Source organism: Salvia splendens, chromosome 7, assembly GCF_004379255.2.
Source record: "Salvia splendens isolate huo1 chromosome 7, SspV2, whole genome shotgun sequence".
In the NCBI taxonomy this organism is placed as follows: Eukaryota; Viridiplantae; Streptophyta; class Magnoliopsida; order Lamiales; family Lamiaceae; genus Salvia; species Salvia splendens.
In genome coordinates, this window is record NC_056038.1 from 36829154 (window position 1) to 36844455 (window position 15302).

The window sequence follows — 15302 nt, forward strand, 5'->3', positions numbered from 1 at the left end:
CTGCATCGATGAAAGGAGATTGGCTGGATTGGAAAGGGGTCTCCAGTCGCGGTTGGTTAAGCGCGTCCATGCTGGGCCTGTAATCTCCAAATGCCGAGCGACCCAAATTCCTCTGAATAGAGGCCTGACCCCGAAATTAGGTCTGTTGCCATGGCAGGGATGTCGGTGATCAAGACTGGAATGGAGGGGGCGTGGGACTCAAACCCCACAAAGGGGGCGTTTGACTCGATCCCCACGGCTGGGAAGGAGGATAGTCGTCATATCCAGATTCGCCGGCGCCGGGTGATTCGTCATTTCCACCGTGCATTTTTAGAGAGTGAAAATGTTGAGAGTGAATAAATGGATGGAGTTTGGAGAGTGTGTGAAGTTGTGTGTGTGGAAGTGGTATTTATAAAAAAAAATCGAAAAAAAAAATAAAAAAATTTTCGGCTACAACCGGCGTGCCTATAGGCGCGGTGAGGCACGCCCGGCACGTCCTCGGCGTCTTCTCGCCAATGTGCCTTCCGCCCCAAAAAATGTGTCCGCCTCGGGGTGGACTGATACGAACCACTATAGGGATTTAGCTATTATTATTATTTAGTTTAGATATTATAGGGATTTAGCATATCTTTTTCTATATCTTTGTTTTCTTGTTCATTAAGTCAGTAGCATTATAAATAGGATAGACTATTATCTTTTTTATTCATTCAATCAATATATGAAATTATCATTCTTTTGGCTCAATTGAGTAGCAAACAAGAAACATCTCCTAAGGTTGCCGACGAGGCTGATCTCGCGCTCTACCGCCCCTTTTTGCCGTCCAAGTCACGACCCAACGTTGGGCGCTCGACAACGACGACATCTCGTTTCTTGATTTTGTGTGGAAATCGACGTTAAGGATTTAGGTCCTTAACAACTGGTGCTTTCATTGAGAGCTGACCCTCCCACCATCTCGAACCGAAGCTACACCGCTGCCCGACGGAAACCATTCCGCGCACAGCAACTGCTTTGGTTGTCGTGTCCCGCCTGTCCGCCGGACAACTCTACTTCTGCAACGCCCGACGGGAAGGATTCCCGCGTGCCGCATTGAAGTCAGACGATATCATCCACCACAGCCCCGCCTCAATCCATCAACATGTCATACGCATACACCGACCACCACCATATGTCACGCAGCTACACCGAAGTTGGGCGCCGTGCAAAATACCACTGGGATACGCAACCGCCTCACCAGATGGAGTCGGTCCAGATCCGCCACCCTACATGTTGGGATCCTCCCGGTAACCGATCACTCCAGGATTTTGATCCCTATGACCCTCCACCGACGCGACAACCCTCTTGTTGGGAACCACCGCCTCACCGGACATCGCAGGGGTACTCGGATTATGATCAACCACCGCCGCGTCCACCTAGTTGCTGGGATCCGCCCAGACATCGAACCAATCGCCATTGTCCACTACTGCCCGTGCGTCGTTCTACCTGCGAGGAACAACCATCCGGTTTGGAACCGGACAAGTCACATCCCTATCAGCCTGATAGAAGCCCGTACGTGAGCCGCCAGCCTCGGCGCCACCATCTGCCATCCTACCAGCCACCACCCAATCAACCTACCGACCCCCTGGATTGGCAACAGCCGAACCAACCCCGCCGCAGCTACCACCCGTTATCTCCGAGTCACCACACAACGATGCTGCCTGCAGCTGCCCGGACCCGATCTGGCTCTGTGAACCTGCCTCAAAAGTCCATACAGTTTAGGGATTCGAGGCAACAACGTGGTCTCCCCAATAATCCCGAACTCATGGTTCGATCACTCACGCCTGTCCAACAAGCGGCCTTAGACGATTACAACGAGAAATTACGGATTTATAGAATGAAGCAAGCCGCTCTTCTCGCCCGCGTGAATGCATTGTTTGAGGAGAATATTGATGACAATAATCTAGTTGAGGATGTTCCCAACAATGCCGCTAACAATGGGGGCGATAATCTTGATGTTCCAAACGACGAGGCCATGGAAGAGATCGTCAAGACCGACAATACGCCGCTGCAAGTGCTTGTCGGAGCATATGATGAGAAGATTGGTGAAGAAGAGAAGCTTGGTGATTTCGAGGACTCCATATTAGAGACAGCAGCAAATAAGACCGGGGATCGTGTTGCTGTCAGTCCGGATATAGGATCTGTATCAAACGTTGCCATTAGATTGCCTAGTGAGAAACGAGTAAGGAAAAAGGAGGAAGAGGAATCGTTAGACAAAGATGAGGGGGACGATTCTACTGACGAAGGGAAGAATATCGTCGACTCATCCAATGTTGTTCGAGGGCCATCCAAAAATGATGTTTGGAATTCTTGGGGTGAAAATGAAGGTGCGATGTTGAGAAAACTTTCCAAAGATTCATTGGCTGTTGATGAAAGGAAATTTACATTTGATTCGGTGTTTGATGACAAGAGTGGTGATCTTCTTGATCCAACACAATGGGAGTTCGAGATAAAGGGTGGGGTACGAAATGGATCTGCATTGGCTCGAATACAGCGACCGTGCATGTTTACATTTGATCCCGGAGGAGATAAATCGCCGAAGCTTCTGCTTTCAACTCTCCTTTTTGCTTCGTGGTTCCCACCTTGAGGACAATGTGGATTTTAACCGTGGGGGAGTTGATACGAACCACTATAGGGATTTAGCTATTATTATTATTTAGTTTAGATATTATAGGGATTTAGCATATCTTTTTCTATATCTTTGTTTTCTTGTTCATTAAGTCAGTAGCATTATAAATAGGATAGACTGTTATCTTTTTTATTCATTCAATCAATATATGAAATTATCATTCTTTTGGCTCAATTGAGTAGCAAACAAGAAACATCTCCTAAGGTTGCCGACGAGGCTGATCTCGCGCTCTACCGCCCCTTTTTGCCGTCCAAGTCACGACCCAACGTTGGGCGCTCGACAACGACGACATCTCGTTTCTTGATTTTGTGTGGAAATCGACGTTAAGGATTTAGGTCCTTAACATGGACGCTTCCCACGCTATAAGTACGCCGCCCCTACAGCGGATGCTCTAACAGCTGAATCTAATGGCACCACAGAATCCCAAAACAAAACATATTCTCATCCAATCTCTAACTACTTTTGCAAAATTCTCACTTTCTTATTAAACCCAAAAAGATAAGGTATAAAATAGTGAATAAATAATAGTACTCCAATTGAAAGGCATAAGCTTTACAGCGAATCTCTGAGCAGCCAAAAATTGGACGAGTCCACGTGGCGATCTGGGTGCTCGTTTCTTGATCACAGCACAGCTGTTCGTTATTGCTACCGGGCCCACGCTATCCAGCCTTACCAATCAGAACTGGCCGCGTGAGACAGGGTTTGATGCTGATGCTGATGCTGTTTTAAGTTTTTTATAAAACTTGTTGAATGAAACTTCAAAGCTCTCTTCCTATTTCTCTTACAGTGGTGTCACCTCAAACACCTACACTGTGTGTTTTTGTGTGTGAGTGAGTGGGAATTTTGATGTGTTTTTTTGCAAGGTGAGAGTGGTTTTGGAGGTGGGCTGTCTTTTTTTTTTGTGTGGCTAAAGTATCAAGATTCGATTTTTATTTTTCAAACTTGATTTTTTCCACTTTGTTTATAGTGATGGTTGAAGGTGTTATTGTTTTCTTGCCATTTTGCACATGTTTTCCTTTTTTTAATGTGGGATCTGTTTTTGGTTGATTGTTTGTCTGATTATTGAACTGAATGTGATCTTGCAGGTGTTGTTGTCTTAGCTAACTGTGCTGGTTTCTTATTGATCTTGCTATCTTTGTAGAGGTAATCTCTCTCTCTCTCTCTTGTTGATTGAGTCTTGAATTCATGTTTTTGTTCATTTTGTCTTGTAGGTGTGTTGTCTGACTTTGTTGGGCTGCCTTCACACAGCTTTTTTTGTAGAGGTAATCTCTCTCTCTCTCTGTATGTGTGTGTGAGAGAGAGAGAGAGACTGATTAAGTTAATAGTGAGTTTGTTAACAATCACATCTGTTTCCTTTTAAAGTAAAACAGAATAAACTATTATAGATGTTTCAAACAGTTTGCTACTGATAATTAGTCCATTTTCTAACAGTTTGAGTTAACTAACTAATACAGTAATTATTTTATTACAACTCTTTAGGCATAACTTTGAGGCATGGATAGTTGTCTTCCTGATTGGAACACTGATGTTGGAGGTGAATTTCCTGTCCCTCTTCAGAGAAAACCCCTTGGGTAAGTTTCCTTTTTTTCGTGTTTGAACCCTAGACCTCGTTGTTTGCACGATGTTCGTGGCTAGAATCTATCTATGATTGTGGTTGGCAGATTACAGAATGAGTTGGTTGAACTATTGTGGCAAAATGGGGAGATTGTGTTGCATAGTCAAACCAATAGGAAACAATCAAAGCAAGCTACTTTGATTCAAGGTGATGATGATGAGTCAGTTTCATGGATTGATTGCCCTATTGATGAATCATTTGAGAGGGAGTTCTGTGCTAATTTCTTGTCTGAGATCCCTCCATCCTTGGATGAATCTAGCAAGAAGCCGGATGGCGAAAGGGAGTTCAAATTTGGCGAATCATCTGAGGTTTTTCAACAAGGTTTTGCCCCGCCTCTGCCTCCACCTCCACCTCCACCTCCACCTCCACCTAGATTTGAGGAGGGTGTGGCGGGGAAGAGCGTTGAGTGCTCTGGCATGACTGTCGGGTCGAGCCATTGTGCGAGCAACCAAGTTGTGAATGAAGTGGACATGAGTTGGGCTTCTAGCCGTGGGGCTGGGAGGGGAAAAAACGAGGGCGTGGAGAGGGAGGTGCCCGGGCAGGCTAGGACGTCTTGCTCTGGTGGATCTGGTAGTGGTAGCTTGTGGAAAACGAGTAGCCTGTCGAATGAAACGAACAGGCACAAGAGGAAGAGCCGTGACATGGAGGAGTCTGAATGTCCGAGTGATGTGTGTGACACCTTGTCTTTTATGGTGTTTTTTGGTTTTGTTTTGAGCTTCTTGATGTTATGGCAATGGATTGAGGTGCAAAAGGTTGTTGTGTAGGCTACTGAATCGGAGTCGGCTGCAGGGAACAAGGCAAAGAACGGGGCTGCTCGAAGGAGCCGTGTGGCTGAAGTGCATAACATGTCTGAGAGAGTAAGCATTGGTCAAAATTTAGACAAAACAGAGTTTTTTTTTGCTGTTGTTGTTGTGGTGATGATGATCATTCTCCGTGTTTCTTGTATCGATCCGTTGATGCATTGTCGTGTTTCCTTGCAGAGGCGAAGGGACCGGATCAACGAGAAGATGAAGGCGTTGCAGGAGCTCATCCCTCATGCCAACAAGGTAGAACCAAATCTAACTCACCAAGATTCTTGAAATGCACTAGTGCCTGTTTGGTTGTGTCGTCGTTTGAGCTTTTTTCATTCGTGCAGTCGGACAAGGCGTCCATGTTAGACGAGGCGATCGAGTACATGAAAGCCTTGCAGCTGCAGATTCAGGTAACTTGGAGTGGATTTAGGTCATTTTTTGCTATAAATGTGTGATAAGTGTTTGGTTTCAATCTTTGTGTGTGCTTATTTGTTTTTGTAGTTGATGTGGATGGGGAGGGGGATGGCGCCGATGATGCTCCCGGGCATGCAGCACTACATGTCGCGTGTAGGGATGGGTGTCGGGCCAACCATGCTGCCCGAGATCCATAACCTAATGCGCTTGTCGCCCATGGATCAAGCTATGAGTGGGCCGATCCAAGCTCCGGTCGGCCCTCATAACCCGTTGTTGAACCCGGTTAATTATCCAAACCAGATGCCAGGCTCGAGTTTCCAAGAGCAATATGCTAACTATATGAACTTTCACTCAATGCAAAGCGCTTCGCCTCAGGTGTGTTTCACACACTTGTCGCGATCCTAGATATCTATTATGGCGAGTCAAACATCTGGATTTAAGCTCATATCTAATGCCATATTTGTCATTTTTGCAGTCGACGAACATGTTCAACTTCGGATTTCGTCCGACTCGGCCGAATCAAGGCAACGGGAACACATCCGTTGGATGAGGAGGCCTATGCAGTCAAGACGGTTTTCTCGAAAAATCCACGAAACTGTGGTATCGGACCGATAACTCCGGCGATCATGTCATTTAAATCTCTCATACGACACACACACACATACTCAAAGATGAACTATCTAAGTGTGTCACATGGTTCACATTGATCATTTTAATACTCCATACTTTATAGCCAAAATGTTTTAGTAATGGGAAATGAGTTTTCGATTTTCATTTAGAACAATCCAACTCTTTAGATATGCAAATTACATTCACATAATGTATTATTGCATTCCCTTTTACAAAGCTGAAAATAAAGGAATGTAGTGATTCTTTTTATTGGAGGTCCAATTGTTCGAAAATGATGCCTCTTTTAATTTCATCCATTTGTTGTGATTTTTTCTTGTTCCTAAAGATAAGTGAGCCGTATTATTGAAAGTGATCCAGATTAATAAAATGCCTGAATTGTAATATTGGGATATTTGTTTCATTTATATAAGTTTTCATAAATTTTAGTTTTGCATACAAATTTTAAAATCTTTATGTAAATAATGAAACAGATTATTTCTTCTGATTTTACAATCAATCAATATTTCAACATATGAATTAATAACTTACTTACATGAAACTAGAAACTATAGTGCGTTAACCAAAACAATGTCGCATTATAGGCAACCAAACAATATTGTTCAATAAAATAAATTATTTAATTTCATAAAGTATGATGTTGTTTCACTTCTGACAATGAGAAATCTTTTTGATTGATGTTCAATAATATCCCATAAATAAGTCATCAACTCATGTCAACATACATCTTCGTGATTGGCTTTATAATCAGAACAAACCAACAAGAAATAAGATTTTTGATTGGTTGTAATATTAGAACAAATCAACAAAAAAAATGAAAGTCTTTTATCATTCTCCTAAGAGGCGCGCGCGCACACACACTTGAAATGCAACAAAGAGAAATGCAATATTGTATTATAAGTATCAAGTTAGCTACATATATATATGAATTCAGTCTTAATCAAGAACCCTTATTTCTAGATTTTGATTTCTACCTGGTTCAAGAGTTCATCAACTGATACTCTGATCATTCAAACGAGGCGACCTCCTGGCTACCGCTGTTTCTCACAGAGCAATCAGTACCTCATTGCTACGGGAGTTCCAGAGAAGCAGATGCGTACAACTTTATAAACGCGAGATCAATAATGGAACTGACACTGGAACATCCTCGCCCATGACAGGCTGGAAGAGATCTAACTCTCCGTGGCGCTCCAAGACGCGCATCCTGCAGTCTTCAGCGGCCATCAAACCAGTAGAGTATGCACCATGGACGGATCCTGGATAATCTATGCTTGTCGCTTCACCAGCAAAGAACAGGTTGTCAACAGGGACCCTCAGCCTCTCATACAGATCATGGGATTTGCCTACTGTATCATAGCTATAGGAGCCCAATGAATTTGCATCCGTCCCCCAATGGGAAACGAGGTACTGGATCTGCACAGTTTATGTATGATCTTTAGTGTTACAGGTAAGATGATCCGAATGAAAATCGTATAACGTAAGGCAGTGAGAATTCAACAAATTGAATATGGAAACGTTACATACCGGTTCAGAAGCATTTGGAAACATCCGTTGAAGTTGTGTAAAAGCAAACTTTGCAGCAGTCTCGTCAGGCATTTTCTCGATGTCACGGGCCAATTGCCCAGAAGGCATGTAAACGAGGACCCGATGCCCTGTGGCCTTGTGCAGATTGAGAAAGTAACTGCACACGTAAGTAGTTTCAGCAACAATCCCCAAAAACTCTACGTTCGGCCAAAAGACCTTGTCGAAATGCAAAACTATCTTGTTCTCAATCCCGACTCCAATGTCCCTGATTGCTTCTTCTTTCCAGTCAGGTAATCTCGGCTCAAACTGGATGCTGTTTGATTTCAGAACACCAAGAGGAACAGCAATGACAGCAGCATCTGCTACAAGCACTCTTCCATCATCTACTGTGACTTTAACTCCACTGTGACCTCTGACTATTTTTGTCACTCTAAAAGTAAAACCCAAAATCAAGAAGACCCAGGTTCAGATCAGACTGTATATCAGAGAGGGATAATCATAGAGGCTAAGTGAATCGTGTGTTACCTGTGGTCCAAGCGGATGTCAAGACCTTTAGCAAGAGTATTTAAAACAGGAAGATAACCCCGGACCATGAGCCCATGCCCACCAGGGAGCAACTCTTCCTATAAAGCAAATACATCAAATGTTAATAAAAACTCGAACGATATCTGTTGATGAATGAGCCGTCTAGTTGCTATTTGCTAATTGCAAGCTCTAGCTTGGTTTTGCCACCTCTTATATATTTGAAAGAAAAAGACGTACTTTGCAGATAAATTCTTTGAAACTCATGTCATCACTACTTGAACAGATAACACATGCGCAATAGTGTAATACAAATTATACAATCCTGAAATTTTTTATAAAAGAACTAATTTTAAGCACAAGCAAGTAACCTGATCCCAGCCTCTAAGTGAGATAGTATCAGCATCTGCAGCAAACCAGCCTTCCATTCTGCAGAGGTACCACTGCAACACATTATGATCGACTCCTTCCGACCTACAAATGCACCAACCTCTTAACAAATGCCACAAAATCAGAACAAAATAAAGGTTCCAAGATTTGATGCATGCAGAACCTTAGGTCCGGCCTCCTCTCAAAAACAATTGAGATGGCACGTTGGATGGACATGTCCTCTCTGAATTCCTGTCTAATAACATCAGTCTGAAAAAAGAAAATTCAAACCAAATCATAAATTAGATAATATCTAAGGAAAAGGCTCTCTGCACTCTGCAGTATGGGAATGTAAAAAAAATTGAAGAGGTCAGAGAGAAGATAGACGTGGCATGCCTCTTTCAAGATTGCCTCAAATGTTTGGCCAACCTTTGCGACTAAGTCTTGAGGGACTTGATTACCATCCATGTCATAAAGGGCATAGCTGATAGAACAAATGGAAACCAATTATATCATGAATGTAAATAATGCAAGAAAGATGTTCAAATGATCTAAATCGTAGAACAATACATTAACAGTAATTGAATCCAACATGCCAAACAAATACAAATATTCAATAGCTTCAAAAGGCATACAGTAAAGTCTTTAATATATTATGGCACGCAATACCTAATATTTTACTGAATCATAGAACAAGAGTCGCATAAGGCTGAAATAAGAAACACATATGAATTGTGTGTTACTCCTTTCCAAGTTCTCAAGTAACAAAGGAAGGAGATACTACCGGAAACTAACAGCTGATATCAATGCTTTTACAAGTCCAATTCAACAGAAAATGAACGTATATTCTTGAATGGCCACACTGAAGTTGCAAGGGGCAAAAGGGGTACCTTTCTAAATCATGGTCATACAAAACTGAGTTGTCCCCACTGGTCCGGTAAAGTGGTAGTCCCAGTCTCCCAATGAGCGAAGCCAATGGGTTCTCATTGCCAACACCATGTAGCCTGAAGAAGAATGCAGAATGCAGACAGTAGTTAGCAAATGTAGAATAAAATAACTGAAACACGAAAATGCTCTAGGAGAAAAGATCAATTACCATGATGCACCCAAGTCGATAGGAAAACCAAATGAATAATTGGTATGAACACGGCCACCAATTCTATTCCGTGACTCCAACAAGGTAACCTGCAAAACCACTTTTCTTCAGGACCCATATCGACAGTTGTGAACACAGTCGCCAGCGGTCAGCATATAAGTGTATGCATATACCTGAAACGAGGCATCATGAAGAGTCCGTGCAGCTGTAATGCCAGCAAAACCAGCACCTATGACGATAACTGATGGAGAGTTTGTCAATTTCCTCTCCAAGCTTGAACCGCAAAGATCTACCAGATTAAAATTCACTCATGTTAACACTTTTTAAAAGAGTACAAACATCCAAACAGATTTACTCCTTTCAGTTCCTATATAAGACTGCATTTTTCTAAAGTCTCAACACTAACAAGTGGTTCGAATAACTTAAGTCCATCCATATCCGATACTGGATCGATTGCACCAACATAGGTAATTAAGCTGATGTGAACTGATGATGAGATAAAACCGTATATTTTCCTTTAAAATTTGAATTAGAGATGAATCAATAATCCCACGTTACCTAATATTCTCCTATTCAATTACACTAATTAGAAACAACTATAAGCATATGTCATAAACTAGTATGTATATATATATAGCCTTGCATATATCCAGCTATAAAAACACTAAAACATACTAAAATGAACTAAACAAGCTGCAATAAGAACAATTTAAAGAATAAGCGAGAACTATAAAAGAAAACAACAGAAACACACACTTACTAGATCGCAATTGACGATTAAACTTGTTGTCTCCGGAATCCATAATTCAACAAAGAATTGAGACCGCGGTGGGAATAAAGGGCACAAGTTCTACTAGTGCTACTAAAATTGATCGATCTTAACCTCGATAGAAGCTTGGGTAATCTTAATAGCAGGAGGAACAGTAAAAAGCTGGTTTTGGAGAAAATGAGAATTGAGGTGATGAAATGGTTGGAATTCGACGAAACACCCAGCTTGGCCGACCCGCTCATGCGTCTGCCCAAATCCCCAAAATTCGGAGAGAAAAAAAGGACTAGAATGGCTACCGGGACTTGAATTCTGCAGACTATTGAGAGTCCCAATCCAGCTTCCACAATCACTGAGGCGATCCGCAATAAATTCGCCGATAATTCCTAGAAAAAGGAGAAGGGTTGCGGGGAAAAGTCCGATATTGGGATTTGGGATCGAATTGTAGTGGGTTTTGTGTTTCTGAGGAAGGTGCCTGTGATGGAGGAGTATTTATAGTGTTTGTGAATTGCTAAATATGACGTCACTGACATAATGTTTTATTTATTTAAATTTTTATCATACATTAAAAGTTTAGATGGCTGTCATTTTTTTAAACCATTACTGTTTGTTTTATCTTATTATAGTTATTATTTTATTTTCGGAGGTATTATTCATGTTCTTTACTAGGAAAATGTGGACTCGTTTGCTGAATTTGATGGAGTTTATCATGTTTAATTGTCTTGAAAAGACATCAATACTATATGTATGGTAAAATATATATATATATATAAATATTTAATTAATTATTTGGCTGAGTGTACTAAAAGAATATACTGGCACAACATCCATAAATTATGAATCATAAGTTATAATATCAGAATGAATTTATAACATGGATAGCATCAATATATAACCAAATACTCCTAGTACATAAGTTTAAATGACGAAGTTGATGTAATTATAGATTTTGGTTCGATTCGCAATTAGGTTTGTTGGACATGCAATCAATTTGTAACAATTCTATAATTTAACGAATTATTTATTTTTGAACAAACATAGTAAGTATAAATTTTATTTTCAAAAAAAATATTTATATTAGCTCACAAAAGGGAATTGGCAACGTGAAAGCAAAACAAAGGCGTCGGTGATGGTGGGCCCTTTTAACTATATGCGTCGCTTTCACGAAACCAACCAACGAATTCGTGATGCAATTGGCCCATCTCACACGTGGCTTATTATTAAATCATTTTTTTCAATATATTGAATGTCGGAGAAAAAATATTTATGTCTGGTTGATTATTTATTATATGGGAAAAAATTTCTAAATATGAAAAGTTTTTAACAGTATAGTATTAATATGGACCTTATAATTCACTAACACTATTTCCATTACATTTTCCCTCTCGTTTACATTTTCATCTCCCTTATACTTTACCAATTGCATATTAAAATTCGTGTCATTTATAAATTTGTCTATTTTTTAGGACGGAGAGAGTACTAGTTAGTACTAAGCAATTTATATTTGTAAGATATTATTATAAAAATAATATTGATAGAAGAAAATATCAAAACCTTAAACTATTGTGGTACATTGGTTAATTATAATAACTTAAGGTACCTAAATAGAATTTACGAAAGGGGAGAAGAAAAGGACCGAACTGCAAAACTATTTCTTTTTCTTCCTGCATTGAGAGTAAATTATCCACACCAAATATCTAAAAAAATTCATATCCTGCCGAAAAATTCCCACGGCACTCGCGCTCGCGCTCGCGAAGCCGGAGCTATTTCTGGGTGCGTCAGTGTGTGTTGTGCGTGCGTGCGTGTGGGTGTAAAGCTGAGGAGAAAATTTAATCAAAGCTATGAGAGTGTTGGAAGACTAAAGAAAAAATGCCTCAAGCAATAATGTTTTTGAAGCCCTTCATTTCTGCTCCATCAGCTTCGATTTGGAGGTATGTCTGCTCCTACTAAGCTCCTTTTATGTTCCTGGGTTTTGTGTGTGTGTGTGTGTGTGTTATTTCAAAGTTGGTCTTTTATGTTTATGTTTATATTTCTCCATGATTAAGCTGTGAATTTGTGCCACACAAGAAAAATTGAATTGCCAATTGAATTTTAGGGAAATTTAAATGCTTGTTAGTTTGAATGTTAAAAATAAGATATTTTTGTACAATGAGGTTTAGGCAAGGGTGAGATTTTCAGATATGATTGCATATTTATGTCTATCTTTGTCTGTGGGGTATAGGGTTTAGGGGAGTTTTCATTATTTCTTTTTAAGTAAAAGCATGGTTTATGAGTTTGCAGCGAATCGATTGGCAGCAAGAATGGCGTTGATGCTAATATTAGGATATGTAAGAGGGCCGAGGTGGTGTGCTTTGGAATGTTGGCACCGCGAAAGTTCATGCAGAGGAGGAGGAAAGTCGAGGTTTTTAAGGATGCTGCGGATGAGGCGGATCAGAGGAGCTGGAGGAAGTTGATGCTCGAAATGGAGGAAGCTGACTCTGCCGTTGAGGTGCTCAAGAGCCGGAGAGTCAAGAACCAGGCTCTGCCTAAAGACGTTGTGGTTGGGACGCTCGTAAGATTTAAGCAGCTCAAGAGATGGAACCTTGTTAGTGAGGTACACAAGTGCCATCCCTACTTCTCGAGTTTTCTTGATTATTTTCATCTACACCAAACATTATCTTGATTTCAGTCTGTGTGTGTGAAATTGCTCGTTGAATATCGTTGGCTCATTTTGTTGTTCTCGTTTTCTCAAGATACTCGAATGGCTGAGAACTCAGCATTGGTGGGATTTCAAGGAGATGGACTTTCTGATGCTTATTACAGCCTATGGAAAACTCGGGAACTTCACTAAAGCCGAGAGGATCATGAATTACATGATAAAAAATGGTTATCCGCCTCACGTTGTATCCTACACTGCTCTTATGGAAGCATACGGGAAAGGAGGTCAATACAGTCAGGCAGAAGCAATCTTTCGTAGAATGCAATCATCAGGCCCCGAACCATCTGCAGTGACATATCAAATAATTCTCAAAACGTTTGTGGCGGTAAGGAATCCTGTAACTTTTAATGCTTTCTTTTCTTATAGTATCTGTGCCATTTTGAGCATAGAACACTGAAGTTCTTTCTCCTTTGGCTATTTCAGGCTAACAAATTTAAAGAAGCTGAAGAAATCTTTGAAACCCTACTCGATGAAAAGATTTCACCTCTAAAACCGGACCAGAAAATGTTCCACATGATGATTTACATGTACAAGAAAGCAGGGGAGTTTGACAAAGCTCGTAAACTATTTGCATTGATGACTGAGAGAGGAGTCGAGCAAAATACAGTGACTTATAACAGCTTGATGTCGTTTGAAACCAACTACAAAGAGGTTGCCAATATATTCGACCAGGTATATTAACAAACTACTAAAACCATTTTTGTGGATGATTGTCTAATTTATATTGTTCTGTACTATTTGCTCTCGTCGTTATAGAATTTACACCAAATTGCTTATATGTTGATGGTGCTTCTCAATTTTCTGTTATTATTGTTTGATTTTTATCTTTGCTACTAATTTTTGTTGTGCTAATTATCCTTGGAAGATGTCGTTTGAAGTTACCTACTTTCTAGTGGTGTATTTTCCTTGAATTGCTATTTCCCAAGATATATTCAACTGAATCATCTTTGTGATTTTAGATGCAAAGGTCGATTTTTCGACCTGATGTTGTGAGCTATGCTCTTCTCATTAATGCCTATGGAAAAGATAGAAGAGAAGAAGAAGCTTTAGCTGTGTTTGAAGAGATGCTTGATGCTGGTGTGAGGTGTGGTTCCCCTTTGTTTATGCTCGTTCTAATATTGTGTGCATCATCGTACCAAAGCAATAATATGTGCTGCATTATCTATGAAATTTCGCTGCATATCCGTTGGTCCGACTTTCAATTTCATAGTCGTGAAAACATTGCAAATTTAGGGTATTGCCTAGATTGGTTTATGCATTTTCTCACACGAGCTATGGATGCTTTTCTTTTTTCTAGGCCGACAAAGAAAGCATACAACATCTTGCTAGATGCATTTGCGATATCTGGGATGGTAGAGCAAGCACGAGTCGTCTTCAAGAGCATGAGACGGGACAGGTACATAGAACTTTCTTTTAAATTGTATGCCAATTTCTCGTACTTCCCTTGTGATTAGATGGGATATTCTTCGTATACCGCTTGGTAGTTGTGTTTCCTGGTTACTTGGCTACATGCAACTCGATAAATGAGGAACTAGGGGGAAAACGCAACGGTAACCTCTTAGACATTCGGTTTTTATGACTCCCGTTTGTGCGTGCTGCAGATGCGCTCCCGATCTCTGCTCTTACACGACTATGCTATCGGCCTATGTTAATGCATCTGATATGGATGGTGCTGAGAAATTCTTTAGAAGGATGAAGCAAGACGGGCTCGAGCCGAACGTTGTCTCCCACGGTACTCTCATCAATGGGTACGCTAAAGCAAACGATCTCGAGAAGATGATGAAGAAGTACGAGAGCATGCGCCTCGAAGGAATCAAAGCCAATGAGACCATATTCACTTCCATCATGGACGCTTTCGGGAGGAACAAGGATTTTGGCAGTGCCGTGATTTGGTATAGCGAGATGGTGTCGAGTGGCGTCGTGCCCGACCAGAAGGCCAAGAACGTACTCCTGTCTCTGGCGAAAACACCGGAAGAACAGCTTGAAGCTACGCAGCTCGTGGAAAATCCTTCTTCAGGTCGACTCTCGAATGGAATCGCAAGCAACAAAGTCGAGAACATGGACGATAGCGAAGACGAGGGGAAAGTATTGGATGATGAATTTGATGAGTTGACAATTAGCAGCAATGATCAATTAGTAGAAGCTCATGCTTTGTGAAAATTGTCATGAAATTTTGGATGATTTTGATTTTGGTTGATGCTATAGTGTTGATAATTTTTAGTCCGAAAAATTTGTGCAA

The 15302-nt window shown here is 40.9% G+C and overlaps 3 protein-coding genes across 9 annotated transcripts; 2 read left to right on the forward strand and 1 right to left on the reverse strand.

The window, feature by feature from the left end:
- Positions 1–3065: 3065 nt before the first annotated feature.
- On the forward strand, positions 3066–6345 carry LOC121742194 (transcription factor PHYTOCHROME INTERACTING FACTOR-LIKE 13-like). 7 transcript variants are annotated; one of them, XM_042135265.1, is made up of 10 exons: positions 3066–3341; positions 3727–3784; positions 3853–3903; positions 4121–4212; positions 4303–4924; positions 5021–5113; positions 5237–5302; positions 5392–5457; positions 5549–5836; positions 5937–6345. In XM_042135265.1, the coding sequence occupies exons 4-10, from the start codon at positions 4136–4138 to the stop codon at positions 6009–6011; spliced, it is 1287 nt and encodes a 428-aa protein (XP_041991199.1). In that variant the 5' UTR covers positions 3066–3341; positions 3727–3784; positions 3853–3903; positions 4121–4135; the 3' UTR covers positions 6012–6345. The 7 variants fall into 7 exon arrangements, with proteins under 7 accessions (XP_041991199.1, XP_041991204.1, XP_041991197.1 ...); XM_042135263.1 differs by lacking the exon at positions 3066–3341 and adding an exon at positions 3405–3504; XM_042135264.1 differs by lacking the exon at positions 3066–3341 and adding an exon at positions 3419–3522.
- A 610-nt stretch (positions 6346–6955) lies between these two features.
- LOC121742052 (polyamine oxidase 2-like) lies at positions 6956–10834 on the reverse strand. Its single transcript, XM_042135078.1, has 10 exons — positions 10360–10834; positions 9773–9888; positions 9600–9688; positions 9394–9507; positions 8900–8987; positions 8688–8773; positions 8506–8608; positions 8138–8235; positions 7613–8042; positions 6956–7501 (listed from the first exon to the last, which is right to left on the reverse strand). Exons 1-10 carry the CDS (start codon positions 10400–10402, stop codon positions 7193–7195), a joined length of 1476 nt encoding a protein of 491 aa, XP_041991012.1. The 5' UTR covers positions 10403–10834; the 3' UTR covers positions 6956–7192.
- Positions 10835–12048: 1214 nt separating this feature from the next.
- On the forward strand, positions 12049–15293 carry LOC121741838 (pentatricopeptide repeat-containing protein At3g59040-like). The gene is made up of 7 exons (XM_042134765.1): positions 12049–12296; positions 12646–12958; positions 13098–13388; positions 13487–13735; positions 14023–14147; positions 14361–14459; positions 14665–15293. The coding sequence occupies exons 1-7, from the start codon at positions 12235–12237 to the stop codon at positions 15218–15220; spliced, it is 1695 nt and encodes a 564-aa protein (XP_041990699.1). The 5' UTR covers positions 12049–12234; the 3' UTR covers positions 15221–15293.
- Positions 15294–15302: the final 9 nt, after the last annotated feature.

Coding starts and splice junctions, on each gene's coding strand:
- LOC121742194 (XM_042135265.1), top strand. CDS start 4,136: ATGGATAGTTGTCTTCCTGATTGGAACACTGATGTTGGAGGTGAATTT. Junction 5,114..5,236: donor TGCATAACATGTCTGAGAGA/GTAAGCATTGGT, acceptor GTTTCCTTGCAG/AGGCGAAGGGACCGGATCAA. Junction 5,458..5,548: donor CCTTGCAGCTGCAGATTCAG/GTAACTTGGAGT, acceptor TTGTTTTTGTAG/TTGATGTGGATGGGGAGGGG.
- LOC121742052 (XM_042135078.1), bottom strand. CDS start 10,402: ATGGATTCCGGAGACAACAAGTTTAATCGTCAATTGCGATCTA. Junction 9,889..10,359: donor TAATCGTCAATTGCGATCTA/GTAAGTGTGTGT, acceptor TTAATCTGGTAG/ATCTTTGCGGTTCAAGCTTG. Junction 8,774..8,899: donor TTGAGGCAATCTTGAAAGAG/GCATGCCACGTC, acceptor TTCTTTTTTCAG/ACTGATGTTATTAGACAGGA.
- LOC121741838 (XM_042134765.1), top strand. CDS start 12,235: ATGCCTCAAGCAATAATGTTTTTGAAGCCCTTCATTTCTGCTCCATCA. Junction 13,389..13,486: donor TTCTCAAAACGTTTGTGGCG/GTAAGGAATCCT, acceptor TGGCTATTTCAG/GCTAACAAATTTAAAGAAGC. Junction 14,148..14,360: donor ATGCTTGATGCTGGTGTGAG/GTGTGGTTCCCC, acceptor TCTTTTTTCTAG/GCCGACAAAGAAAGCATACA.